This window comes from Coturnix japonica, chromosome 3 (assembly GCF_054131305.1).
Source record: "Coturnix japonica strain WE chromosome 3, WE-NBRP24, whole genome shotgun sequence".
In the NCBI taxonomy this organism is placed as follows: domain Eukaryota; kingdom Metazoa; phylum Chordata; class Aves; order Galliformes; family Phasianidae; genus Coturnix; species Coturnix japonica.
The window spans coordinates 64,609,417-64,636,475 of record NC_140665.1 but is presented as its reverse complement, the minus strand read 5'-3'; the positions used below and the strand labels follow the sequence as shown (position 1 = coordinate 64,636,475).

Genomic DNA, 27,059 nt, shown 5'->3' with positions numbered 1-27,059 from the left:
GACATGCTAACACCTAGCAATCTTCCTGTTGTTTTGAAGGGGCCAAGTTTGCTCCTTTGAACAAAAGCCATCTGAAAGGCAGAAAAAACGGCTGCAGCAAAGCAGGGAATTTTCATTTGTCTTCAGCCCGACTTGCTGAGATTATCTTGGCTCTTAGAAACAGCCTCTATAGGGAATGGACACGAATTTGCTCGTGTCACTGTATTCAGGCAATCACCAGACAACATTCCTCTTGTATGAAAATAATATACCTTTAATTTATTTACAGGACAGACCAACCGGATGAAGTGGCTGTACTTCGGATGCACTGCAGGAGCTTTTTTTTTCCAGTGACCCCATGTCACTACTTGTATGTCACTCTTTTCTTCACAAAGCATACAGTCAAACCATGAAAGGCTGGGAACAGTGAGACAAAGGAATGTACACAACCATCAGATGTAAGTTAAGAGAAAAACCAGCAAGGATCTTTCTGTACCCACTTTTGAAAATGCCATTTTAAAAGCTGAAAATCGCTTTTTCACTCATCAGTATGTAAGATAAACGGCCTGATCTTTGATGTGTCAGGACAGAATGACAACATCTACAGTAAAACCCAGTACGTCCTAAATTCACATGCTATCTAGTAACGCCCGCCAGTGCTACAACAGTTTAACGTCATCGACTTCTTTGGGAGCTTTGACATCACTTAGTGGTATAACATTTATGACATCAAAATCAAAAAAAAAAAAAAAAAAAAAAAGTATAAAGGAAAGCCACACTTTGCATTTCTTGCCATCTGGTTGGGCATTTGCAACAGGTTGTTGGTATTTTCTGTGGTTTTATATCTCCCATACAAGTGCATGTAGAAGACTTCACAGAGGCGCTTGGTAGCATACAATTACAAGAGAAGGTCTGTTTCTGGCACATTCAACTTGCTAAATTTATGCACTGAAATGAAAGATAATGCAGACGTTGCGGTATCGGTTCTTTATCTTTGGTAAAAACATTTTCTTTTTATTTTAGACACATTCGCTCCGATATCCATTTTGCGTGTGGTCTGCTATTATTTAAACCAGCGGGAAACATTTAGATGGACACAAACAGTCTCAGTGTATCGTTTAATACATTCATGACTTTCTTCATACATTCTCTGAGGATGTTGCTAGCACGTGGGGAAGATGAGCAAATGCAAATCTATTACTGCTTACTCCTGGCTTTAAACACTATCCTTTTGCTAGTACTTGCCATTAGGAAAAAAACAAACGTTCTTTTGCTTTTTAAAGGGAGAGATCAATATGACTCTAAGAACAATAAATTCTAAAAATCCGAAGTAAAAATATCGAGTATTTTGTATTTTCTTACAAATGCTAAAATAGAAAATTAGACTGGAACAGATTTCAAATTTGATACGCTACGAGCCATTTAGGAACAATTAAAAAGGACCACAGGGAACATCAACGATTGCTCCGAGGCGTTCCAGCGATGGTCAGTACGCAGTCGCTGACTCTACTGACTCAAAAATGCATATCTGACACTCTCTGACATCATTCACATCGCCATTAAAAAAAAGGAGAAAGCTGTTTTAAAGCTGTGCTCTCCAGTGACAAATCATACAGCAGAGTCACAGTGGGTTCTAGGTGGCCTATGTTACATATGAACATATTATTGATGCAAACTTGACCATATGAATCTAAGTTATACATACACAATTATGTCTCCAAATAGCTACTAATTACACTAAATCAATTTGGCTAAGTGAGCGAGCTCAATATCCCTCTACATCTGAAAAATCCAGATGGTGCCATTCTGATGATGCAGAGTGAGTTACATTACCACAGCTCATTCATGGGAACCTCATAGCACTTCATTCCATCCCAAAACTGATCTTTGCGGGTAACTTTTATTGATGCAATTTGATGTTAATACTGGAAACCTTTGGAATTGTCATTTTGACACAGTAAGTTCTAAAAGTTTTTGAAGTCCGTGTTGCTTATCTAGTTATTGTTGTGTTACAGAGAGGCAAGCAGGCAGGCGCAGGCAGTGGCAATACATTCCACAGGTGCGGGTTTGGGTCTGTGCTGCTGGCTCTACTCTCACAAGCCACCCTCAGTCATGCCAACCGTGACACTGGGCAAAAAAGAAAACTCACAGGGGCATGATTAAGCTTGGGGTGCCAACAGAAAGGGACATTCACGCTGTCTATGCTCACGTCTCAACTCTCCAATAGTTCATATTCGTAGAATTTTTAGAAACAAAACTTGAGTAACAGTCAAAAATTGAAACCACACCACTCTGACCCATTCTTGGACGTGGTATTACTATTTCCAGCATCCCAGTATCAATGAGAACAAAACTCATTCAAGCTGTGATTTCAATGAAAATGGTACTTTCAAGAAGCATTAGTTTTGTAGATTTCCATGAGGTTTAAATTTCAAACTCCAAATGAACGAACATGATTGTGTATAAGGGTGAAATGAAATACTGCCCCTGACGAGCACCGCATTTTAAAAAAAAAAAAAAATCTTTATTATTAAAAAGTGTTAAAAAAGGAAGAAATGCAGAAATGGGGAATGGCATAGTAGAGTTTCAGTACATGGTACTTGCGCCAGTGAAAGCCATGCTCTTAATGAGTCATCAAGAGCTCTGTCACCAATGACTTAGGATCTTTACCCACGTACAAACCTAGTAAGCCACTTCCCACTGCTGCAGTGCCCACATAGATGCAACACACACGTTAAAATGCAACAAACTTAGTGCCTAGTTCTCTCGGATGCTGAGCAGCCCCAGCCCGACAGGCCCTTCAGTCTGAAACAAAGCATAATCCTGACAATAATTTAGTGGTCAAAGTCTTAGGAATTCAAAGAGCCTGTCACTTCTTTGCTTTCTTTGCTTTTTTCAGTATGTCACACTTTTTTCTGTTAGGACGCCGGCATCTTTCATCAATGCTCGGTATACATTCATAATGCCATACTTCTTCCATTTTCTCCACGGGGTAAACCGCTTCCACGTAATGGCGGATCAGTCTCAGTCTGATGGGATCCAGCTGTTTTTTGTTACAAGCACCTGAATGGTTGTATTGCAGTCTGAGATTTTCAGGAGTAAAGAGTTCTGGGAACAGTCTTACGAGAAGCCTGGCAGCAAAGTTTCCAACAGAAAGGCTCTGCTGTACGATCTCTCTTACCTCCTTATCAGTCAGCAAATACGGAGAAGGCACAGGGAAGTCTGGGTTAGGAATAACGAGTTCATCAAGTGGTATCTTGCAAAAATCCTTGCTGCTCCTTTCAGGTGGCAATGGTGGCCCTTCAAACTCTTCTCGAAACCTTTCGGGGTTTATTGCATAGCTGAGGAACTCCCTCCTCTCGGGCCCCGGCATGTGGACCTTCCGCTGCTGCTGGTATGAGCGCCGTTGCTCCGTGTCCCTTCGCCGACACCTCTCATCGAGCTTCCCAACAAACTCCAACATCCATACTCTGTCATTCTTTGCCCTTGGGTACAGTATCTGCACGTAATGTCGAATTAATTTAATCCTAGTGGGATCAAGCTGCTTCTTGCCCAAAGACCCACTACAGTTGTATTGCTTCCGTAAGTTTTCATGAGTAAACAGCTCGGGAAACAAGAGAACAAGCAGCCGAGAGGCAAAGTTGCCTATGGAAAGACTGCTTTCGTATATGTTTTTGATCTGTTCTTTGTTCAATAGGTAATCGGGAACAGGGACATCAAAATCAGGAGGGGGAAAGTCAAGTTTGTCAAAGTCAATGGGCACAAGCCATATTTTTTTTGAGCGTCTACCTGGTTTTTCATATTCAAAGCTGTCTTCCACTTTTATGATCGATACGTCATCTGGTAAACTAGAAGAGTCGTAACAGTCATCTCTCAACTGATCACATTCACTTCCATCCATATACACATTTTCAAGTTCTTCATTTATTCGCTGAACGCATTGCTGCAACCAAGCTTCCTCTTCCTGTACATCTGGGAAGTAAATTTCAGTGTACCTACGTATTATCTGAAGCCGATGAGGATCCAGCAATTGCTTCCCAGAGTCCCCATAGCAACTGTACCTTTCAGCTAATTTTCTGTGGTCAAAGAGTTCTGGAAACAGTCTATGTAACAAAAAAACACAAAACTCCCCCGGAGAAGAAGCTTCATCTAAAAATTCGTTGAGATCCTGAGCATCTAGAATGTAGTCTGAGGCAATGGCATTACTCCTGTCCAAGGACAAAGCTTCTTCTTGCTCTTTATCGTCAAGAAAATGAGAGGAATCCACCTGTTCAGTCTCATAAAAACTGGAGGATTGCACATTCTGTGGGTTATTTTCCAACTCCCTTTGAGCCCAAAATCTATTGAAAAAATCGTTGAGTTGAGGCAAACACTCCACCTGCCACACAGCTGTACTCTTCACAGAAGGATAACAGACTTCCACATAGCTACGGATAAGCTGCAGATGGAGAGACTCCAGCTTCCTCTTGTTAGGAAAGCCACACGCGCTGCAGTTCCTGTTGAACTCATCGTCGCTGAAGAGCTCTGGGAAGAGCTGTACCAGTAACCGGCAGGCAAGGTCTCCACCTGACGTGCTTTGATCCATGAGTTGTTTGAGCTCAGCAGAAGTCAGCGTGTACTCAGGGGGAGGCTTGAAATCTGCCACACACTCCACTGGACTGACTTGCTTTTTAATTCTGCTCACCTCCAGAGACAGCAGGTCAACCTTATTGTGAAGCTGGGTCATATTGGAACTGAGAGTGTTAAGCGTGAAGAACATTTTCTGTATCAAAGAATATATATTTGGGTCAGACTCTACAGCAACAGCTGCTGCAGCAAGGGCTGCAGCAGAGTCCCTTTTGCGCTGGTCATTCAAAGTCCGAAGATGCGAGGGACTGCTGGGGCTGATTTTTTCATACAAGTCGTAAGAGGTAAACTGCTCTGCTCCCGGTGCATTCTTCTTCTCTGTAATTTTGTGTGAGATGCCATAAAGGGGTTTCTTGTAAGACGAAGTGGTTATGTCACTGAAGGGTTCTTCCTCACAGAGCCATGTTATATTAGGATTCTTGTTCTTGCTTGGCTGCTCTGCATTTACCTGAGTGGGTGAGCCAGTATCTCTGTTCTTCATGTTTGAATTGGAGCCCTTTGAATGAATAAATATTGTATTAGTAAGATTGCTTAAAAAATAGTAGTTATAGATGTGTTCCCCTTAAGCAGGCATTGTTACATAAGAGTGTGAGGCCAAACTGTCTCTAGAAGTTTCATTTGTATTACATATATCAAATTATTAAATGCATTAATAAAATAAATCAACAAAAATACAGTGAAGTATTATTTATGTTGTTTTTTTTTAAATTATTACTATTATTATTATTATTACTATTATTATTATTGTCTTGGCTCATGGCTTTCTCCACAGGCTAGAAATTAAATTATAATATTTAGCACTCTTCTCCCACCGAGTTCTAAATACTCTCCCAAATTAAGTATCATTATGTTTATGTGTGAGGATCTCGAGCTGCAGAGAACTCGGGTGGCAACAAGTCAGCAGGAGAGCCAAGAATAGAACCTAGATTTTCTGACTCTTCGTCCTGTGACCTTGCCACTGCTCCCACCACCTGCATTTAGCATTGCTAGTGCTCTCCTTACGTTAGCTTTTGAAAATACCATGAAGGCTATGACCCGAACTGTCACTATTCTCTTTCTGCTGATGTCAGAAGTTGATACATGTCACGGAGTTCTCTCTAGAGCTCACTCCGGGACAGTGGGCACAAACCCGGGGCAGCACGAACAAAAGCCCCCCCCCTTTTCTCTAGCGGCAGTGCGGCGCGGCCCGGTGCGGCCCGGCCACGTGCGTTTAGGGAGACGGGGAAGGGAAGGGAGATTGCGATTAGGTCTAACAAAAAAATGAGGGAGGAGAAAGGTGATCTGAGAACGAATGGCAGTTTAATAACCTAATAACACTAAACAACAACAAGAGAGTTTCAACAAAGAGAGTACCAAGTCCCAAATCTCACCGATGGAGCTGTGGAAGGCAGGAAGGTCTGACCATGTTGTCTCCTCGCAGGGAGCCGGTCCAGCAACGCCGTCCCCTTCCTCACTTCCCTTCCGGTGCCCCACCCCACATGCTCATTAAGGCAGTTCACAGAAAAAAAAACTTGTCCCCTTTACTCCCATTATTAGCATGGTGTTCTGATGTGGAATACCAACACCAACCAAATTGCAAAACCATAACATTCCTCCCCTTATTACACATCATCACATCATGCCTAACTTTTATCAACATATAAACAGTAGTTAACATGCATTACATATGTACATACAGATATATATATATATACACACACATGGAATCACAGGCTGCACTCCCCCAGCATCAAGTTTCCCTGTGGCACACACTGAACATCCCCATCCTTCTGCATCACCCACCAGGTGCACCCAGGTCCCTGTGCAAAGACAGTTCCACGGAGGGGCCTCCCCTTTCCAGAGGCTGGAAGGACCCAAACCGCTTTTCCCAGCATATTCTTTACATGCACCACAGGAACCTTGTCTCCCTCCACGGTACGCAGGGAGTTGGACTGTGTAGGGCCATCTCGGTTGGCTGATCCTCGGGTGTTTACCAGCCAGGTGGCTTCTGCTAGATGTTTCTCCCAGTTCTTAAATGTTCCACCACCCATTGCTTTCAGCGTGGTTTTCAGCAAACCGTTGTGGCGCTCGATCTTACCAGCGGCTGGTGCATGATAGGGGATGTGATAGATCCACTCGATGCCATGTTCTTTGGCCCAAGTGCTCACCAGTGAATTTTTGAAATGAGTCCCATTGTCTGATTCGATCCTCTCTGGGGTGCCATGTCGCCACAGGATTTGTGTCTCTAGGCCTAATATGGTGTTTCTGGCAGTGGCATGGGGCACCGCATATGTCTCAAGCCATCCGGTGGTTACCTCCACCATGGTGAGAACATAATGCTTACCATTACGAGTCTTTGGCAGGGTGATATAATCAATCTGCCATGCCTCCCCATATTTATACTTTTCCCATCGCCCTTCCTCCCAGAGAGGTCTCATCCTCTTGGCCTGTTTGATCATGGCACAGGTGTCACAATCATGGATGATCTGTGCAATAGCGTCCATAGTTATGTCCACCCCTCGGTCTCTAGCCCACTTATGTGTTCCATCTCTGCCTTGATGGCCTGAGGTCTCATGGGCCCACCGAGCTAGGAATAACTCTCCCTTATTCTGCCAATCCAGGTCTATCTCAGCCACCTCAATTCTGGCAGCTCGATCTACCTGGTGGTTATTTTGTTGCTCCTCTGTCGCTCGACTCTTGGGCACGTGGGCATCTACGTGACGCACCTTTAGGACCATGTTCTTTCTTCGGGCAGCAATGTTCTTCCATAGTTCAGCGGCCCAAATAGGTTTACCTTTCCTCTGCCAGTTGTTTTGCTCCCATTGCTGCAACCACCCCCATAAGGCATTGGCCACCATCCACGAGTCAGTATAGAGGTAAAGCACTGGCCATTTCTCCCGCTCAGCAATGTCTAGGGCCAGCTGGACAGCCTTTACCTCCGCAAATTGACTCAATTCTCCTCTTCCTTCCGTGGCCTCTGCAACTTGTCGTGTGGGGCTCCACACTGCAGCCTTCCATCTGCGATGTTTCCCAACAATGCGGCACGATCCATCAGTGAACAGGGCGAACTTCTTTTCGTTTTCCGGAAGTTCATTGTATGGGGGAGCCTCTTTGGCACGTGACACCTCTTCTGCTGGTGGTGCTTCAAACTTTTTACCTTCGGGCCAGTCCATGATCACTTCTAGGATCCCTGGATGGCTGAGGTTCCCCATCCGGGCCCGCTGTGTGATTAGTGCAACCCACTTACTCCATGTGGCATCTGTGGCATGGTGAGTGGAGGGAACCTGCCCTTTAAACATCCAATTCAGCACTGGAAGTCGAGGTGCCAGGAGAAGCTGTGTTTCGGTGCCAATTACCTCAGAGGCAGCCCGGACCCCTTCATATGCGGCTAGGATCTCCTTCTCAGTTGGAGTGTAGCCCTCTTCCGACCCCCTATATGCTCTACTCCAGAATCCTAGGGGTAGGCCTCGGGTCTCATCTGAGGTTCTCTGCCACAAGCTCCAAGTGGGACCTTTCTCCCCAGCAGCCGTGTAAAGGATGTTCTTCACATCCTGTCCCATCCGTACTGGCCCCAGGGCCACAGCACAGGCTATCTCTTGCTTGATTTGCTCAAAGGCCTGCTGCTGTTCAGGGCCCCACGCGAAGCTATTCTTCTTTCGGGTCACCTGATAGAGGGGGCTCACAATGAGGCTATAATTTGGGATGTGCATCCTCCAGAAGCCTACCACACCCAGGAAGGACTGTGTCTCTTTTTTGTCAGTGGGCGCAGACATTGCAGTAATTTTTTTGATCACATCAGTTGGGATGTGGCGACGCCCATCTTGCCATTTCACCCCAAGAAACTGGATTTCTTGGGCAGGGCCCTTCACTTTGTCTCGCTTAATAGCGAAACCAGCAGACAGGAGGATCTAGATTATCCGTTCTCCTTTTTTAAAAACCTCCGTCGCTGTATCACCCCACACAACGATATCATCTATATACTGCAGGTGCTCTGGAGCACCGCCCTGTTCCAACGTGGCTTGGATCAGCCCATGGCAGATGGTCGGGCTGTGTTTCCACCCCTGGGGCAAACGATTCCAAGTGTACTGAACACCCCTCCAAGTAAAGGCAAACTGTGGCCTACACTCTGTGGCCAAAGGGACAGAGAAGAATGCATTGGCAATATCAATGGTGGCATACCATTTTGCCTCTTTTGATTCCAGTTCATACTGGAGTTCCAACATGTCTGGCACTGCAGCACTCAATGGGGGTGTGACCTCATTAAGGCCACGATAGTCCACTGTCAGCCTCCATTCTCCACTGGCTTTGCGCACTGGCCATATGGGGCTATTGAAGGGTGAATGGGTCTTACTAATTACTCCCTGACTTTCTAGTTGTTGAATGAGCTTATGGATAGGGAGCAAGGAATCCCTATTAGTACGGTACTGTCGTCTGTGTACTGTTCTCGTGGCAATTGGCACCCGTTGTTCTTCCACCCGTAGTAACCCCACAGCAGACGGGTCCTCTGATAGGCCAGGCAAATCAGACAGCTGCTTAATACTGTCTGTTTCTGTAGCAGCTATTCCAAAAGCCCATCTGTATCCTTTGGGGTCCTTGAAATGTCCCCTTCTTAGGTAATCTATTCCAAGTATGCAAGGAGCCCCCTGGCCAGTCACTATACGATGTTTCTGCCAGTCTCTACCAGTGAGGCTTATCTCGGCCTCCAATACAGACAGTTCCTGCGAACCCCCAGTCACCCCATGTATATGTATCCGTTCTGTCCCTTCGAAACCTGAGGGTATCAGAGTGCACTGTGCACCGGTATCCACCAGTGCTTTATATTTTTGTGGTTCTGATGTGCCAGGCCACCGAATCCACACAGTCCAATACACTCTATTATCCCTTTCCCCCCCCTGGCTGAGGGCAGGGCCCCTCTATTGGTTGTCTGCAGCGGTAGAGGCAACCTCAGTAGTGGCTGACCTCTTTTGTAATTTTCTTACCCGTGCTCGCAGTACAAAATTGGGTTCGTCATGCCACTTCTTCATATCCTCTCCATGGTCACGCAGGTAGTTCCACATGGCACCACGTGACATAGGCTCACTGCGGTCCTTCACTCGGACAGGTGTGCGTTTGCGTCTGACAGCTGAGACTGCCACAGGTTCACTGTGGTTCCTTGCCGCAGACCAGCTCTTCTGCATGTTGTCCTGTCTTCTCTCCATTTGGTCCATTCTATCCACCATTTTACAGATGGCTGCGATGGTGGTACGGTGTGGCAGTAGTGAGTATTCGATATTTTGCAGTGAAAGGATGAGCTCAAAAATTTCAGGTCTCCTATCCAGCTCATCATACCTGTTAGAGTTCGTTAATAGTACACTGGAATACTTCCCTGGTGCTGACCGTATGAGTTTCTTGCATATTTCCGGAGTACCGCTCACCTTTTCTGGGTCATGGTAATCCTCTGGGTCCCCAGGGACAAACGTGGGATCGAACAGCATTTCTGCCAAGGCCATTTCTCTCAGGTACTGGATACCTTCCTCAGCTGTACTCCATTTTTCCAGTACAGGCTCCAAATCACTTTTGAGAAGACCGGTTGCCTTTACAGCTGATAGAATCCTCTCCCAGAGATTGGCGACTCCATCGAGACATCTGCTGATCCCTCTATCAATAGATGAGTCTCGAGCAATGTTTCCTAATTGACGAGCCTCATCGCAGCTTAGGGACATGCAGGAGGCCCCATTGTCCCAACACCGGAGCAGCCAAGTGACAAGGCGTTCACCTGGGAGTCGGGCAAACTCCTTTCTCGCACTTTGGATTTCAGTAATTTTCAGAGGTTTACGAGTAGAGGAAGCAGTGACTTTTCCCTCATCATCACTATCTTCTCCGCGTCTGTTAGTCTTCTGGGTTGCCTTTCTCGGTGGTTTTGGGGAGGGTCCCTCGCCCGGATCTTCCTCTACTTCCTCCATCCGTTCCAGACGTGAGGACACACGTTCCCATCTCTGGCCTTCCACTGGGGCGACTGACACTGATGCTGGTGCTTCCTGTGGTCGGCTGGGATTGACTTGTTGCCTTCCCCTTAGGGTTTGGATCTCATTCTCGAGACTCTCTATCTTTTTCATAAGCCATTCGATCTGAGATCCCCCTGATCTCCCACACTCACTCAGGGGTTCTATTAATTTCCCAAGGTCCCTCTGGTGTTCAGGGGTGAGATTACCTGATACTGGGGGTCCCGATGCTTCTGGCCCTTTTCCTGAGTCTCTCTGCACTATTCTTTGCAAGTCTCTCTGCAATTTATAGTAAACTACTACAATTAGAGAGACTAACAACACAGTATTCCAATTGACACCCCAGTCATACTTAAGGAATTCAGAGCATTCGTGAGCCAGTTCAAGCACGGTGCCTGTGATGTTCGTTAGTCTGGAAGGGAGCCAGGCAGATATCTCTATCCCTGCCAGCCGTCGGATTAATAAATCTACCCCTACCCCCAGCATCAGGAAGTCCTTATGCCAGGACCACAGGAACCTAGGGACTATCAGTCCTACATACAGGGCTGCTGAAAAAAACCACCTAATTACTGCCCAAAACATTGCCCTGAGCTCTGCCCGCATTCTCCACCAAAAATGTCACGGAGTTCTCTCTAGAGCTCACTCCGGGACAGTGGGCACAAACCCGGGGCAGCACGAACAAAAGCCCCCCCCCTTTTCTCTAGCGGCAGTGCGGCGCGGCCCGGCGCGGCCCGGCCACGTGCGTTTAGGGAGACGGGGAAGGGAAGGGAGATTGCGATTAGGTCTAACAAAAAAATGAGGGAGGAGAAAGGTGATCTGAGAACGAATGGCAGTTTAATAACCTAATAACACTAAACAACAACAAGAGAGTTTCAACAAAGAGAGTACCAAGTCCCAAATCTCACCGATGGAGCTGTGGAAGGCAGGAAGGTCTGACCACGTTGTCTCCTCACAGGGAGCCGGTCCAGCAACGCCGTCCCCTTCCTCACTTCCCTTCCGGTGCCCCACCCCACATGCTCATTAAGGCAGTTCACAGAAAAAAAAACTTGTCCCCTTTACTCCCATTATTAGCATGGTGTTCTGATGTGGAATACCAACACCAACCAAATTGCAAAACCATAACAATACATTTGTTTCAGTTTAATTTTTTAATCTTTACAGTGGTGCACGAATATTTAAAAAGTCCTAAGAAGGAGTAAAATATTAAACATTCTTTAATGTAAATAATAAACACTTCTCGAGTGAAAGTTACCTTGACATAGCCATTTTCAAAGGCAATTTTATTTCTGACAGGCAGAGAAGTTTAGTTTCCAGATTTCTAAATAACTTACACAAAAAACCAGTAACCTACTCTCAAGAAATTCCTGCTCCTGGTCATCCCTCTCTCTTCCTCCTTGCTTGAAATCTGAACCAAACGTTTTCATCTACTCATAGCAACTACACGGGGCTTGAGGATTGTTCTGGTTTGGAATTGACTATTGTTTTCCTTTTTTTCAAACACATGGATACTGCAAATAATTCTTATGTAGTTGAATAGATACAACAAGATCAAAATTCAAGATGCAGAATCCAAACGTGAGGAAACGCTCACAGATTTCAGAAGTCTGTTCTGAAACATTTTGGCATGGCTTGTTCCACAACAGAACAAAAAAATACAGAATTTGCATTCAAGGATTGTAACAGATGGAACGCAGACTTCAGGTCTGAGCTGAGAACCATAAGCAATCCGAAATGTAGGCAAAGACCTCAGCACGTTCTACAACGAGGGGCTAGAATTAAGGTTCCTTTCTGAAAAGCAGAACAGTAACAGTCATTAAATTAATCTGGTCCCTAGGTGTCCTCCTACTTGGCATCTGCTTACTCCAGTGACAAACTGAATCTAATTACTTTTCAATTTCTGAAGCAGTCACTGCATGCTTAAACAGAACAAGCTGTTTTCTACTTCAGGTTTAGGAACCAGCAGACCCAATGAAATTGGGAGTTGTTTCTGCTCTCATTCACATCACGCAGCCCTACACGTGAAAACCTGTGAATACATTCAAGGCTGTACGGATGGACGGATGATAAATGAAAGCATAACATAAAAGCAATACAGTTCACAGAATCTGTAGCAGCGGTGGTGCTTAGGACAGCTGACTTTCAGGTTCCATTTAGAAGACCGTCTCTCCAGTCCCACTCGTCTTAGGGCCCATTTGCTATGGTGCAGCAGGAAGCCAGAGCTGCAGACCACCACCAGCATGTGGTACAAAACACCCCACCTACATCAGCATCTCTGTGACTTATAACAGCACCAGAGGCTGATCTGCAGACAGACTGCTACCCAAACTGCTCCCAGCTCTCAGCCAGCTCCTGCCTGTGGTTGGCACAGACACCAACAGGAACAGAGGAACTTCTAGCAGACAGTTTAGCTTCCCAAGCAGACATCACCTGAAGGCAGGTCATGGCAATCCGCCCAGACCACAGGGATGCATGGGTAGCTCTGCTCCACAGTGAGAACCCAGTCTGAACTAAAAAAAAAAAAAAAAAATCTACTTCTTACCATTTCAGATCAAAGGAAAAAACAAAATTGCAATTCTAAAGAATCAGAGAATTATAGAATGGCCTGCATTGAAAAGAACTGCAAAGATCATCTAGTTTCAACTCCCCTGCCATGGGCAAGGTCATGAGCGACTGGACCAGGCTGCCCAGAGCCACATCCAGCCTGGATGTGAATGTAGATTTTTAATTTTTTTTAACATAAAGTGAAACCTACTACCTAAGTAGCTGCCTTTTAGCTAACATCCCTGTTCACAGAGACTATTCCAAATATTCCCTCACATACAGAGTATGGTTTATTCAGCTCCTTCCTTACTAAATAGCTTGCCAAGGTCACCAACAGTCTGCTACTTCTTCTCAGAGCTCCTGCTGTTTTTTCCCTATTTAATTATACAACAAAACTTGGCAACATGAGGGTACCTCCGATCAGCGCACACCTCACGCGCAGCACCAGGACAAAGCATGATTTAGATGCATATCCTGCAGAACGGGCTCACCACCTTCAGTATCTTATTGCACCCTCAGGCCTGGATGCAGAGTGCTGGGGGAAAGGCAGTGCTCGTGCAGGAGCAGGGCTCAGCCTTGCTACCAACAGCTCAGCGCTGCTGGATGGACCTGGGCATCTGCCTTGCAGAGAAATGCACTCAAAATTCGACTAACAGATGACAGCAAGTTTGGGCCTACACCTCAGCACTCTCCATGTCAGAAGCTTTCCTGTCACCTTTCCCTTTTGCTTTGCTTTCCTGTTTTTATACAGGTTCCAGCTGGGAACAGCGCTATTCACGGCATAAACATGAGGCTTTGGGTAAATTCTCCAATTGAGTTTTTAATATATATTTTTAAATTAATTTTCTGTAATTTTTAAATAAATCGATCTTTACTGGCTATTAGCATGTTTCAGAAGATACTACTCTGATTTGGAACGAACAATTTGAATGCACTGTCAATAATACAAGAGAAGAATATTTTTGTAAGATTAAATACACATAATCCAGTGCTGCTTTTTATATTGCATTTGCATAGCAAATTGTTGGACTCTATCTGAAGACGTCCAAAATGCAGCAGTTTGGTAAAAACTGACCAACACAACTGACTGTGGAATAATCTCTCACATTATCTCTTGGTGTCCTAACCCAAGTTGCTTAGTTATTGCTCTCAGTGGAAAAGTCCAGGTAATTTATGAACTTTAGCATGCTTTACATACAAAGTCTCAATGCCCATAAGAATAAAGAACAAAACATTCTAGCATACGAATAATGATGAACAAATATGTTTAAGCATGAAACACAGAAAACAATTCTAGCAAATAGCTGAGCTTGGAAATGTCTTGCAAGGAAATTATTTAAATTTACCTCCTCCTACATGAGATTTCTCTACGATTATTTATAAGGAATGCAGGAAAATGTTGATTTCTGGTTTAAATCAGAAGTGAAATGTCTTCCGATAGGAAGTCACTGAGTAATAAAAACACCAGCCCAAGAGTGCAATTATGTAATAGAAGAAGTATGGCTCTAATTATATCATAGATAGACGTCTATGTGAAATGTAACACAAGAGCAATACTCTCAAATATATTTTGTTCTCCGTTTAAGCAGAAATAGTTAATGAAGTCATCAACCAAAACAAAATATTTGGACTAGAAAAGCAGTGCACTTTAAAAACGTTGTTAGGATTGAGGACTGCTTCTGGTTGGTTATTTAACTAAACATGCTGATTCACTGGGGTCAGCTGAGAGCGAGTTTTCCTCATTGTAACTGGGTCACTTTCTGACATAATAAATTCAAGGTTAATTCATTTCAAATAAATGTTAAAACTGTACTAAAAACAACCAGCAAAACACAAAGAAAGCCCAGTTCAGGGAGCAGTAAGAAGCTCTTTTGAGATTGTGAATGTAAGTAAAATAATTGTAAAAAGTAGAAGAGAAAGGAAACAAAGAAAAAGAAAGCAGTGTTTTAAGATCAAAACCTACCTACCGCAGGCACTTGGGAGAAAAAACAGAGCCCTGAGAAGTCAGAGAGATGACAGGCAAGAAAAACAAATAGGAAGAGCTGCAGCTAGAAAGGAGAAATGAAATGCACAAATACAACTCGGGATAATTGGCTAAGCGGCAGAAGAGCAGAAAAGGATATGTGCGTTAGAGTAGGTCATAAACTAAATATAACCCCAGGATTGAAGTTATTCAAAAGAGGTTGAATTTGAATCTAGGTTATTTTAAAGAAGTGCTGAGTATGAAAAACGGGAGGTCATTATAGTGCTCTGGAGGGCATTAGGAAAGATGTGACAATCCAACAGTGAACGCAACTCTTCTGGGAATCTCAAAGAGAACAACAAAAGTATGAAGTGATTCCTGGAGAAGAGCTGAGGAAACAGAATTTCAGTTCTAGGAAAGGAAGGGCCAGGGGTGGATGGCACTACAACAATTTTACCCAGCAACAGAAGACTTTTTTTTAATTTTTCTTTCTTTTTTTTTAAAGGAACAGAAGGTCACCGCTCTCCCCACCGCAAAGAACAAGGGCAAAGAGAAACCTGCACTGTTTCAGCAGAGATAAGTGGAAACATCTCTGGTTATTAGGGAGGTGAAACACTAGAAGGGGATAACTGAAGAGATCTGGAACCTACTTCACTGGCTGGACAAATGTAGGGATTGCCATAGCTGGGAAGCTGCAGAAGTTGCAATACATGCCATTCCAGGTGTGCTGAAGGGTTTTAGCTTTTGAGTAATATGCAAATTTATACGTGTCACACTGACATCAAAATCTGTGTCATGGAAGGAAGAGAATTACAGCCCTGGTGCTACTGCCACTCAAGATCCAGCTGAAGGACTGTGTGAGGAGAGAGGCTGTAATCACAGTCATACCGAGTTATGCCAAATCCCTACCTGCTCCTATGTTCTATGAAAAACAACAAAAGTATACTTCAAATGAATGAATTAACCTCACAGTGTACGTCATTGATACAATTGCTCCCAAGTTAAAGAAATGCCCAGACAAATTTTGTGTGCAAACTGGGTCAAGTGAAGCCATATTTGACTCCAACTCACTACTAATGCAAATCTCATTAAATGACTTGCATTTTTGCTTCTGACAGCACTGAATTTAGCCTATAAAATATGAACAGAAAAATCACACAGTCATGTATAGAGAAGTCACCTCTTGTGTAAAGCGTCTTTTCTTCACACTGGGCAAGACATCTTGCTGGCTCCCTGAACCATCACAACCAAGTGAGGTCTGTTTCCGTTTGTTGGAATCCTGTAGGCAAGTAACTGCGCCATCCACTGAGTGTTTCTCAGAAGATCTGGATGTTACCGAGCAGTCTAGAGCTTCATCTTCATTTTCTGTTTCTACTTTCACAATATTTTTTTTAGGAATTTTTACTGGAAAAAGAGAAGGTTTAAAAAGATAAAGCACTCTCTCCAGAAAACCATGACAGCCTTAATACAATCGTTTGTGTTTTGCTTCTTTTTATGAAAATGTGTTTTGAAGAACATCATAAATATTTTTTTTTATGACTTGCACAATAAGTGTACGCTGAGGCCACCCCAAAGTCAAGGTTTCATTATGTTAGGAACCATACAGTCATCCAGTAAATGACAGTTTCTTCCCCGAAGAAGAGTCTAAAGCATAAAGTTAAAGCAGGAAGATTTTTCTGGAGGGGAAGGAAGGATGCAGAGCAGAAAATATAACGGATAACAAGGACAACAGTGTATTTTAGATAGCTTTTCAGAAGCTGTTAATGTAGTTTGTTCTGACCCAAGCGCATTCTTTATCAGATTTCAAAGCTTCCATCCAACAAGTACTTTTGCCTGATTAGAAATTAGACAAGGTATGATTTCTTTTACCTTCATCGTCATCAGTGATTTCAGCTGAATTCATCTTCTATCGCACTAAGGAACAAAACAAGAACACAGATATCAGCATCTTCTGGAAACAAGACACGCCTACATGTATTTTTGTAATTGTTTTTTACTCTGCAGCCATTGGGCATCACCAGCCCATGGATCATTTCCAGTCTCTACTTCTGCAGTCAGTAGCCATTTTCAATCAGTTTTCATGATAATCTACAGACCTGTAAACACACAATCTATATTGTAGACAACATACAATAGTAGGAATGTACTGAAAGCAATGCACCTTTTTTCTGGTACGAAGAAAAGAGGAAGTCACTTTATTTGTATTTATAAAGTATCTTGTCAGTACAGAAATGAAAGTTAACTGCGTTAAGTTCTCTCAGCCTTGTACTAAGCTACCACATCTTAACACGGTCAAATGCTTTTATGTTGTTGTTGTGGGTGAGCCCGAGTCACAGAACGAAAACTCATCATAGAACAGAACACATGTATGTTGGGGTAAGTTTTCACTTAAAAATCCATGGTCTCTTGTTATGGATTGCATAAATTGGAATAGAGAATCTGCAGACCCGCAATAACTACTACTCTTCCTACTGTAAAGCAGTAGCCTCTAATAACATAAGAACATTGCTGGTTTTCTTTGTAAGGATAAATAAATAATCCATAATATCCCAGCACAAGCTCAGCATTGTTTCCCATATTATAGAATGGTTTGGGTAGGGAGGGACCTTAAAGATCATATGGAAGACTCAGCTGTATTACTGTCTCCTTAGGAACTAATTTGGCAAATCACTTGGGATAAGCATCAGTCTGTGGATGTGTTCCTGAAAGATATTCTAAATCTTTTGGAGATCTACAAAGCAAACAACCTAATCAGATCTCACTGCCCTTAGGAGGCACACAGCTGCAACCTGACACCCTTGACTTGTAAACCAGTGACTGAAGAGCTGTCACACATCTCTCACGCTCACCTACTGTAGCCTTACGTTTAATTGGCCCCAGATTATTATTACTTCACGTTTTCCGCAGTCAGATTCCTTTTTAACATGGTTGTCTTTCAACCATTCCTGCATATCCCTTAACTGAGGGAGCAAGTGAACAAAGCAAACAGCCCATCTAAAGCATATAGGGGGAATTATAAAGAAATCTAAAGGAAGACTGGAGTGGGGAGGGACAAGAGAGTCTGCTTTGATACAAAACCAAAACGTGGACGTGCTCAAGAGCTGCCACACACAATCTTTTTGTCAGGGCCAGAGGTGAGAGCAAGCAAACACACCAACAGCAGCGTGTGGCAGAGCGTTCTGTAATGGAAATCAAAGTGCTGGAGCTTCCCAGCCCAATCCTGCACCGCTCTGTTAGGGCAGAGCACTAACAGCTGGTGTGCTGGTAAACACAGAGCCAGGACAAAGGGATATAAAAGGCAGTGCTGGGGGGAATGATGCAATTTATTGAGGAGAGGATATACAGAATGATATTTTTCTTGTAAATGTGACTATAACTGCTATTCAAACAGGAGGCTGTGTTAGGAGAACTCCTCTAGGAAAATATTAGCAAACTGGATGTAGAAGATAAACAAGAATCTGAATGATCGCTATTTAAAACTGGAAGAGAAGTAAAAACTGAATCAAAGCGCACACCCTGGTTAACAGTTAACTTTCTAAACATCAAGCAGGCCAAGCCATCCCCAGTTCGGGTCAAATCATGTTGAGTCAGAACATTTTGTCTCGTGTGTTTGAAACATAGTGCTGTAACTTAGTTGTAAATTACCTTTTGATCTGAAAATTGCCACAATACAGTTAAAAGTAGATAGTAAAAAGAACATCAGACTCAATGACTAGACTTATGTTTGAGCTCTTGGATGTCAAACAAAGCACGAGCTCCAAACTATTCCTTCTTGGGAGCCCTAGTAATCTCTCTCCTTATCTGGTTTCCTCTGTTACAATATTTGTAACAACATGGGCATTACGAGAAAATTAACCACAGACAGCAGCTTCTATTGAGTGAGGAGTCAGCTGCCCCTGTAATTTCCTGCCACACAGCCCCACCTGCTTCCCGTCAGGCATGGCTGCTCACCTCATCCTCCACTGAGCTTCTTCAGCTTGATAAACTAACATAAAACAATTCACTTCTTTTTTTCATGGGTTGCTTTTCTTCTAATTCAGAGGGGCAATGGGTAAGGCAAGCAAACAGGCCTGGCTCCAAGCACGTGTCAGCTCTGGAATGGGAAGGAGGAACAGAAATCCCCCTCTGACACTGACACGCCACTGACACAGTTCAACCACTGCACAAAACACCACCACCTCGCTTTGAAAGTGGGTTAGAGCTGACCAGTGAGCAAGGACTGTGAGGACAGCAAGTAATGCAGCTGGCCAGTATAGGCCAGGATGCCCTATGGGGCAGCATCAGATAAAGACAAAACTATTCATCCTAATATACCATGAGCTTATTTGAAGAGAACTAATTTGATAAACAGCATCATGCTCCCTCCTGTTGCAAATTCAAGCTACTTCAAACAAATAAACATGCATTACACTCAAACTCTAGACATGAATCTAAGCATTTTATATGTGATCTTGAGACTTGCAGCAAGATCCAGAAATCCTACCCAGCTATGAGAATAACACAGAATCACAGAATGGCCCGGGTTGGAAGGGACCTCAAGGATCATGGATCTCCAACCCCCCCCCCCCCCCCACCACAAGCAGGGCCACCAAGCTTCACATTAATACTATACCAGGCTGCTCAGGGTCCCATCCAACCTGGCCTTGAACACCTCCAAGGACGGGGCATCCACAACCTCTCTGGGCAGCCTGTTCCAGCACCTCACCACTCATAGTAAAGAACTTCCCTCTGACATCCAACCTAAATCTTCCCTCCTCCTTACAGCTTCTGGACATCGAGTCCAGAAGAGTCCTGCAGAGATTGCTGCATAAGGAATTATTCTGCTCAGATTCAACAGAAAGACTTTGGTACTTCAGCACTCTCATGGAGGACAGCCATAAATTCATCTACTTCCACTCACATCACTTAGGCACATGACTCCATTTGGTAACATTCAACCAACAACATAGAATTACAGGATTATAGGATTTGGGAGGGACCGCTGGAGATCATCTAGGCCAATCCTTGCTAAAGCAGGTTACCTACAGTAGGTTGCAAGGAAAAGTGTCCAGGCAAGTTTTTAGTATCTCCAAAGATGTCTTTGGGCAGCCTATTCCAGTGCTCCATCACTCCCAAAGTAAACTTTGCCCTTGTCAAATGTCATCAGGTTTCTCTCTGCCCACCTCCCCAGCCTGCCCAGGTCTCACTGAACAGCAGTGCAGCCTTCTGTGTCAGCTACACCTCCCAGCTTTGTATCATCAGCAAACTTGCTGAGAGTGGACTCCATCCCTTCATCCAGGTCACTGATGAAGACATCAAACAAGACCTGACCCAGTACTGGCCTCTGGATTCAGCCAGTTCTTAACCCATCTCACTGTCCACTCATCTATCCCATGCTTCCTGAGCTCACCTACGAGGATGTTATGGGAGACGATATCAAAGGCCTTCCTGAAGTCAAGGTACCCAACGTTCACTGCTGTCTCCACAGCTACCCAGCCAGTGATGACATCACAGAGGGCCACCTGACTGGTCAAGCATTATTTCCCCTTGGGGACCCCTGTTGACTATTGCTAATAACCTTCATTTCTTGAAGATGACATCCAGAATGAGCTGCTCCATCACCTTCCCAGGGATGGAAGACAGGCCAATACCAGTTGCTAACTGAGAAGCTCAACGTGTAGCTCAAAGCTGCAAGTTCGAGATAATGAACTTAATAAAGTCTTTAAAAAAAGAAAAATGTTTTGGAATATTAATGCTTGTCTGTCCTTTTAAAGGAAACTACTGCCCTGAAGCTGCTGTTGCAAATAGAGCTAAAAATGTCATCCATGTGTCAAAGTTGTGCCTACTCCAAATATGCAGAAAAGCCTTAAGGATTAAGAGCACAAAGGTAGAAAAGACCTTATGAACACAATGTGACATAACCCAACCTCCTCCTTGTCCATACCTAACAATTACTCATTTGCTAGCCTCAAAGTATTTTTATTCTAACCGTCTTATGTTTACAACCCTTACAAAAACCGCACTGCAAAGAGGAAAAGACCTTGTGAGTAATAGAAGATCAAGCCAATTCTCCACCCTTGCAATCACTCTTGAAGAAAGCCAGATTGATCATCTTTAAGTTCTGACTTAAGAACGTGTGTTATATGTTTATTCCTTCCAGTGCCTCATGGTGGTACATTGCTTCATGCATAAAAGTCACAGGCTTTAATGAGAACTACTCGAGTTTTGTTTACATCCAAAGAGGAGAGAACTGTTACTCACATTACTCAAAAGACAGGACACAGTGTTTGCTCGTCACATTGGGAATGTGTTTAAAAGCATATTTGAAGAATATGTTCGACTTTGTGGCTTTCAGCATGCAGTGAAAGCACTCAGCTAACCCAGCTAAGGAGCTGATATTGTAAGTAGGCAACATTGGGTACGTTTTACAAGATGAGTACACAGAACTGCTGGTATTTAACAGAGAAAAAGTAGCTGGCCTCACTGCAACAGCACTTGATCAAGTCAACGCTACATGATGACAGTGTGGTTTACCCAAAGCCAATCAAGGACAGTTTATTTGTTAAGAGACTTCTCAGACAATAAGGGGTCTGAGATCCTGTTCCACGTCTCTGGGTCTGTACTTCACGTAAAGCATGTGTTGGATAAAGCAGTGTAAAGACTCACAACTCAAAAATAAATGAATAAACAATAATAAAAAGGACAGAATGCAGAGAATCCAAAGGTTTTCAAGGGGCCGGAGAAGTTGCTGCAGGAGGAAAGACTGAAGGAGTTTTAGGCCCTTTCAAGCTGGGGAACAGAAGGCTCAGGGGGCACCGCAGTACTTAACAGGTAGCCACGAAGAAGACACAGGGTCTCCCTTCACAAGGAGCCACATGGAGACGATGAGGGGCAATGGACATGAGCTGTACCAGGAGGGGTTTTACCTCGATATAAGAAAGAAATGTTTTACAGTGAGAACATCCCTGGAACAAGCTCCCAAGGGCCATAGTAGAGTTGGGCAGAGATGGGCAGACAGTGCTGGATCATCTCACCTCGGCTCCCTTCTCCAAGGAAGGCTGGGCCTGATGAGCTTCTGACTTCCCTTCCAGTTGGGGCTGCTCTGTTGGCCTAAAACACAGCGATCCACCGATCCTCCCTTGGAGGAGTCCACCAGCAAGGAAGCAGCTGGCTGGATGCAGTTCCACCCAGTGCAGGGTGGTTCTAACTACCTGATGACACTGAACACTCTGCCCTTTGTGATGTTTCAGAAGGTTGAGGTCAGACTAACTCTCTGCAAGGACAAGGGCTTCTGAAGCCATATCTCTGGCTCAGGTGGTCCGGAGCTGCCTCCCTCTTTGGGCGCTGCTCACCAAACAGCTGCAGGGCAGCTCTTCTGCTGGAGCAACCCTATAGAACTCTGGCTTTGGCCACGTCATTCAGGTCTTTTGCTTCCTGCCTGCAGCACTGGGTCCAGGTCAGTGATTTGACTTTAAACAACAAGGCAGAAATTTCTCAACACCCTCTCAAACAGCAACACGACTATTTTACTCTGGACTTTTTGGCACTTTCATTAATGCTTTAATTTCCTCTTTAAGTATTCTCCTGTTATGGAAAACCTCATCACCACACTCATTTGCATGACGTGGAGAATAAGCAAATAGCTTCAGCTGGCTGCCAGCACGCCGCTACCTCAAACATCTGCATTAATCATGTCTAAAGTTACACCTCAAACCACCAGCACAGACAGACAGCAGACAGAAAGAAGCAGGACTCTGTGTTTCTTGCTCTTGAGCTGCACTTTGCACGTGTTCGGTCGGGTTCCATTATAAATCACCGCATATTATTTCTGAAGGGTGTTTTGGAAGAGCAGGGTTAGTTGTTTGAGCAGCAGGTTGAGGAAACAAGTGTGATGCCCAAAGCCTGGGCCATAGGGGTGGGAAGGGCCCTCTGGGGACCATGCAGCCTAACCCCCTGCTGGAGCAGCATCCCTACAGGCTTCCCTGTACATCCCTGTACATCCCTACAGGCTTTCCCTACAGGAAAGGGGACTTGTACATCTGTTACCCAAACAACGAGCAAAACGCAAACAGGGCACACTGTGCTTAAAGCAAATGTTCTCTATTCCATCTATTCGGTGACAGCGGGGTGCTGCCCGTGACCCCAAAATGGAGGGTTGGAATACAACCTATTATTGATGCCCCACCGTTCAAAACCAGCATTCCGACCCCCACCGAGAGCAAAGGGACGGACCCATCACCCTCCGTGTCCGCTCCGTTCCCCGCATCCCCCCGCCGCTCTGTTCCCGTCGGGGAGGCGGCGGCCGCCACGTGGGAGCGGCCCGGCCCCGCCCCGAGGCGGAGGCTGCGGCGAGGCCGCCCCGCAAACCCCGCACGCGGCGCCCGCGGCCGCTTCCGCGGTCAGACCCGCGAGCCCGGGCTGCGGCGGCGGTTGGAGCTTCCGGTCCGAACCATGGCCGGGCGGATCTATGTGGCCGGTGCGAGCGGGGGGAGGGGAGGGGGAGACGAGGTGAGACAAGGGGGGAGGCAGCCCGGCGCTTCCCCGCAGCACAGCGCAGCACGGCACAGCGCAGCGCAGCGCCGCGGATGGAGGCGGCCCGGGCCGGGGCTTCGTGCTCCGAGTCGCCGTCGCGAGCGGCGAACAAAGAGCCCCCGCCCGCCTTGCTCCGTGTTGGGAGCGGGGCCCGGCCGCGGCGGGGCGAGGGGCCGCCTCCTCCTCCTCCTCTTCTCCTCCTCCTCCAGCCCCCAGCCCCCGGCCTCCCGCCGTCCCCTCCCCGCTGCCCCTTCCCTCCCGTGCTGCGGTGGCGGCACTTACCGGGGCGCGTACGAGGGGGCGCGGGGGCCCCGGGACGGCGGGGGCGGCTGGAGCGGCCGCCGCTGTTGGCCGCCTCTCCCCCCCGCTCTTTGTGTGCGAGGGTCCGCGCGCTGCGCTCTCGCGTGACGTGACGGGACCGTGTGTCATTTCCGCACAAGGACACCGAGCCCCGAACCGCCGCGGCCAGCGCCACCCGCCGCCCCGGGGCAGGGGCAGAGCCGGGGGGTGGGGGTGGGAGCGGGGATGAGGGGAGGGGGGGGCGGGGAGGAGCGGCCTCTCTACCCCCCCCCCGTTCCGCCCCCACCGCCCCGCTCCCACCGGAGACCCCGAGCGCGGCCCCGCCACGCGCGCTCCCGCCGCGAGACCCGGCCGCACGTGGGCAGCGCCGAGCACGTGGCCGCGGGACAACGCGCTCCAACGGTGGGCGCCGTTATCGTGCCCCCCCTCGGGCCCTCGAACGGCGAATCGCGGCCGCCCCACGCGGGACCCCGCGGCGGGCAGGGGGCTCCGGGGGGATCCGCGGGGCCGTGGGACGGGAAGCGCTCCCGCTGTAACGAGTATCCGTGCGGCCGCCATCCGTTTTGACAGTAACGCGTGGAACGTCAGCTCGGCGAATCCTGCGCACGGGAAACCCCCGCCGGTGAAGCCGTACATGACCGTGAGCGCGGCGGCCCCGTGGCCGCGCTGTGCGGAGACCCGGAGCTGCGGCGCTCGGTCCCGCCGGGCATCACGCGGCCGCTCGCACTGCCCGCGTTGTTCGGCTTCTCCCGCAGCCGGGGCAGCGCGGTGCCGTGTCGCTGCCGTCAGTGCGTGGCACACGGCTGGGAAGTGACTTTCCAGGAACGAAACTCTCCGAGCAAACCCGCTGCCCCATCGGCACTGCAGCCCTCCCGTAGGATTCCTGGAACAGGCTGCCCAGGGAGGTTGTGGATGCCCCGTCCTTGGAGGTGTTCAAGACCAGGTTGGACGGGGCCCTGGGCAACCTGATCTAGTAAAGGTGTATGTTTGGTGGCCCTGCCAGGCAGGGGGGTTGGAACTACATGATCCTTGAGGTCCCTTCCAACCCGGGTCATTCTGTGATTCTGTGATAGTACTCCCGCTTTCCCTTGGACCAAGTGAAACATAGCCAGCCTGTGATCTGAGGTGCTGTCGTCAGGAACAGCTCCCTGTGATTTCTGTCTTCTGTTTGTGTGGCTGCTCTGAGTTTAGACTTTAGGTTTGGGCCATGCTCACAGTGCCACAGTGGCCACGTAATGCCCACAGACAATGCTTTGCTGACTTCACGTTGGCTGCTCTTTTTGTTGTTGTTAAGGGCTGGCTTATCCCAGCAGAGCCCATCCCAGCAGAGCTGCCAGCTTCCACACCGCTCTGACGGACCACTTAACGAGGGTGCGATTTATTAACGAGACAAGAATCTACAGCCAGCGATTCATCGACCCTTTAGAGATAAGGGAGCTCCCAGTAACTTTCCTGGGTCTGTTAGCACTACGAAGGTGAAGTTTCCAGCATGATTTGTCCTCTGCCTTGTTGGCAGAGCTAACTGAAGGTTCCCCTAAGGGGTATGATGCTTTAGCACCCAGCCCGGCTGCTGAGTAGGGCTGTGTCTCTTGGATTTCATTTGAGTCCTTAGTGGGATTAAGCAGAGGCAACCATAAGGCAGGAGCATGGACAAACACAAACTCCATTTCAGAGCCCTTGAGAACACGCTCTCCAGTCTGAACTCCACCTCCTTTCTGCTCTGCGATGCTGGCCTGAGGCACTGCAGTTACCAGGGACCCAAGCCCAGGAGGAGACCCGAAGGGCCTCAGCTAAGCATAAAGAAGCACAGCATATTGCTGCCATAACAGCACTCGTTGAGAGGGGAGCAGACCGAGCTGTCTCCAGGCAATGCAGGGAGCAGAGTAGATTGGCTTCCTGGCCAGACAGCTCCCAGGTCCCTTCACCATTTGAACTCGTGCTGAACAACTCATTTATTCAAATGTTCATTTATTTCCCTTTATGCCTTTGGCTCAAAAGCCACTCTGTGACACTGCAGCAGTGTCTGGAAAATTCTGCTGGGAAGGGAAGCTCTGCTGCTCCAACATGAGCACTTCAGGAAAGAAATCACCATTGCTCCTGAGTGCAAACAATGTGCCATCGCTCACCCTGCCCAGCTGAAACAACACTTTGGCCATCAGCATCAACCAAAACGTGAAAGCTGCCAACACCGATAGCCCCACAATGGCTTGGGTTGGAAGGGACCTTAAAGACCAGCAAGTCCTACCCCCCTGCCATGGGCTGGTTACCACCCCCCAACTCAGCTGCTCAGGGCCCCATCCAACCTGACCTTGAGCGCCTGCAGGGATGGGGCACCACAGCTTCTCTGAGCAGCTGGGCCAGCACCTCATCACCACTGAGCTAAGAATTTCCTCACCTAAATCTGCAGTGCTGGACTGGCAGTGAAGGCGCAGATGGTATCACCACTGCAGCAGGCATGAGTGAGGAGCTGGAGCAGCTCAGCGTGCCAAGGCCATGGCGTGGTACAGTAACATGGAGAGAGAATGGCTGCAAATGTAGAGGCCTCTCTGCTTCTTGTCACGCACATTTGGTGTGAGTGAGGACCCAAACCTCTGGCACGGCTCCTTTCTTGTTGATTGCTGCAATATCCTGCAGCACTGGGGAGGCAGTGTTGTGGCACGTGATGTTGAAAGTGCTCTCAGTGCTAGTTATGGCAGTTTGGTCCTGTAAAACGTACCACTGCAGCACCAGTCAGTTGCTTTTCTGCAGCACACATCTCAAATCTAAGCAAGCCTACAACCAGACCCAAGAGCCCGAAAGCAGAAGAGAAACAGCCTTAGTGTGCAGAGTGAGTTGCTTGCAAGTCATATGCATTTGGCACAAGACCTTAAGGTGAAATCAAGTCCCTTTCTTGTAGGAAAGCAATCAGGGCCTTCTCTTGCCTGATGCCTGACTTCCTGCTGCCCGCAGGAGCAGGGCACGCTCTGCTCAATGTGCAGGTGCACTGAGAGATGGAGCTGGAGGGCACTGCTGGAAGCCAGCACACTGCCAGGGCCAGGATTGCCCTCTAGTGCTTCCAATAGGTGCACGGGGGGAGTCAGGAGCAAGCAATGTAGAAAACGGGGTTTTGCTGAGGACTCACCTGTCTGATTTGCTGAGTAATTGTTTGTTAAGCAAAGACTTTTGTTTTTCCAAGTGGG

General features: G+C 46.8%; 1 protein-coding gene across 3 annotated transcripts; it reads right to left on the bottom strand.

Moving 5' to 3' along the window:
- Positions 1-232: 232 nt before the first annotated feature.
- On the bottom strand, positions 233-23,959 carry BEND3 (BEN domain containing 3). Of its 3 annotated transcripts, XM_015858645.3 has the most exons (4): positions 23,863-23,959; positions 16,939-16,983; positions 16,250-16,473; positions 233-5,101 (listed from the first exon to the last, which is right to left on the bottom strand). In XM_015858645.3, the coding sequence occupies exons 2-4, from the start codon at positions 16,970-16,972 to the stop codon at positions 2,849-2,851; spliced, it is 2,511 nt and encodes an 836-aa protein (XP_015714131.1). In that variant the 5' UTR covers positions 16,973-16,983; positions 23,863-23,959; the 3' UTR covers positions 233-2,848. The 3 variants fall into 3 exon arrangements, with proteins under 3 accessions (XP_015714131.1, XP_015714135.1, XP_085399782.1); XM_015858649.3 differs by lacking the exon at positions 16,250-16,473; XM_085543656.1 differs by lacking the exons at positions 16,250-16,473; positions 16,939-16,983; positions 23,863-23,959 and adding an exon at positions 9,564-12,309.
- Between the last annotated feature and the right edge of the window lie 3,100 nt (positions 23,960-27,059).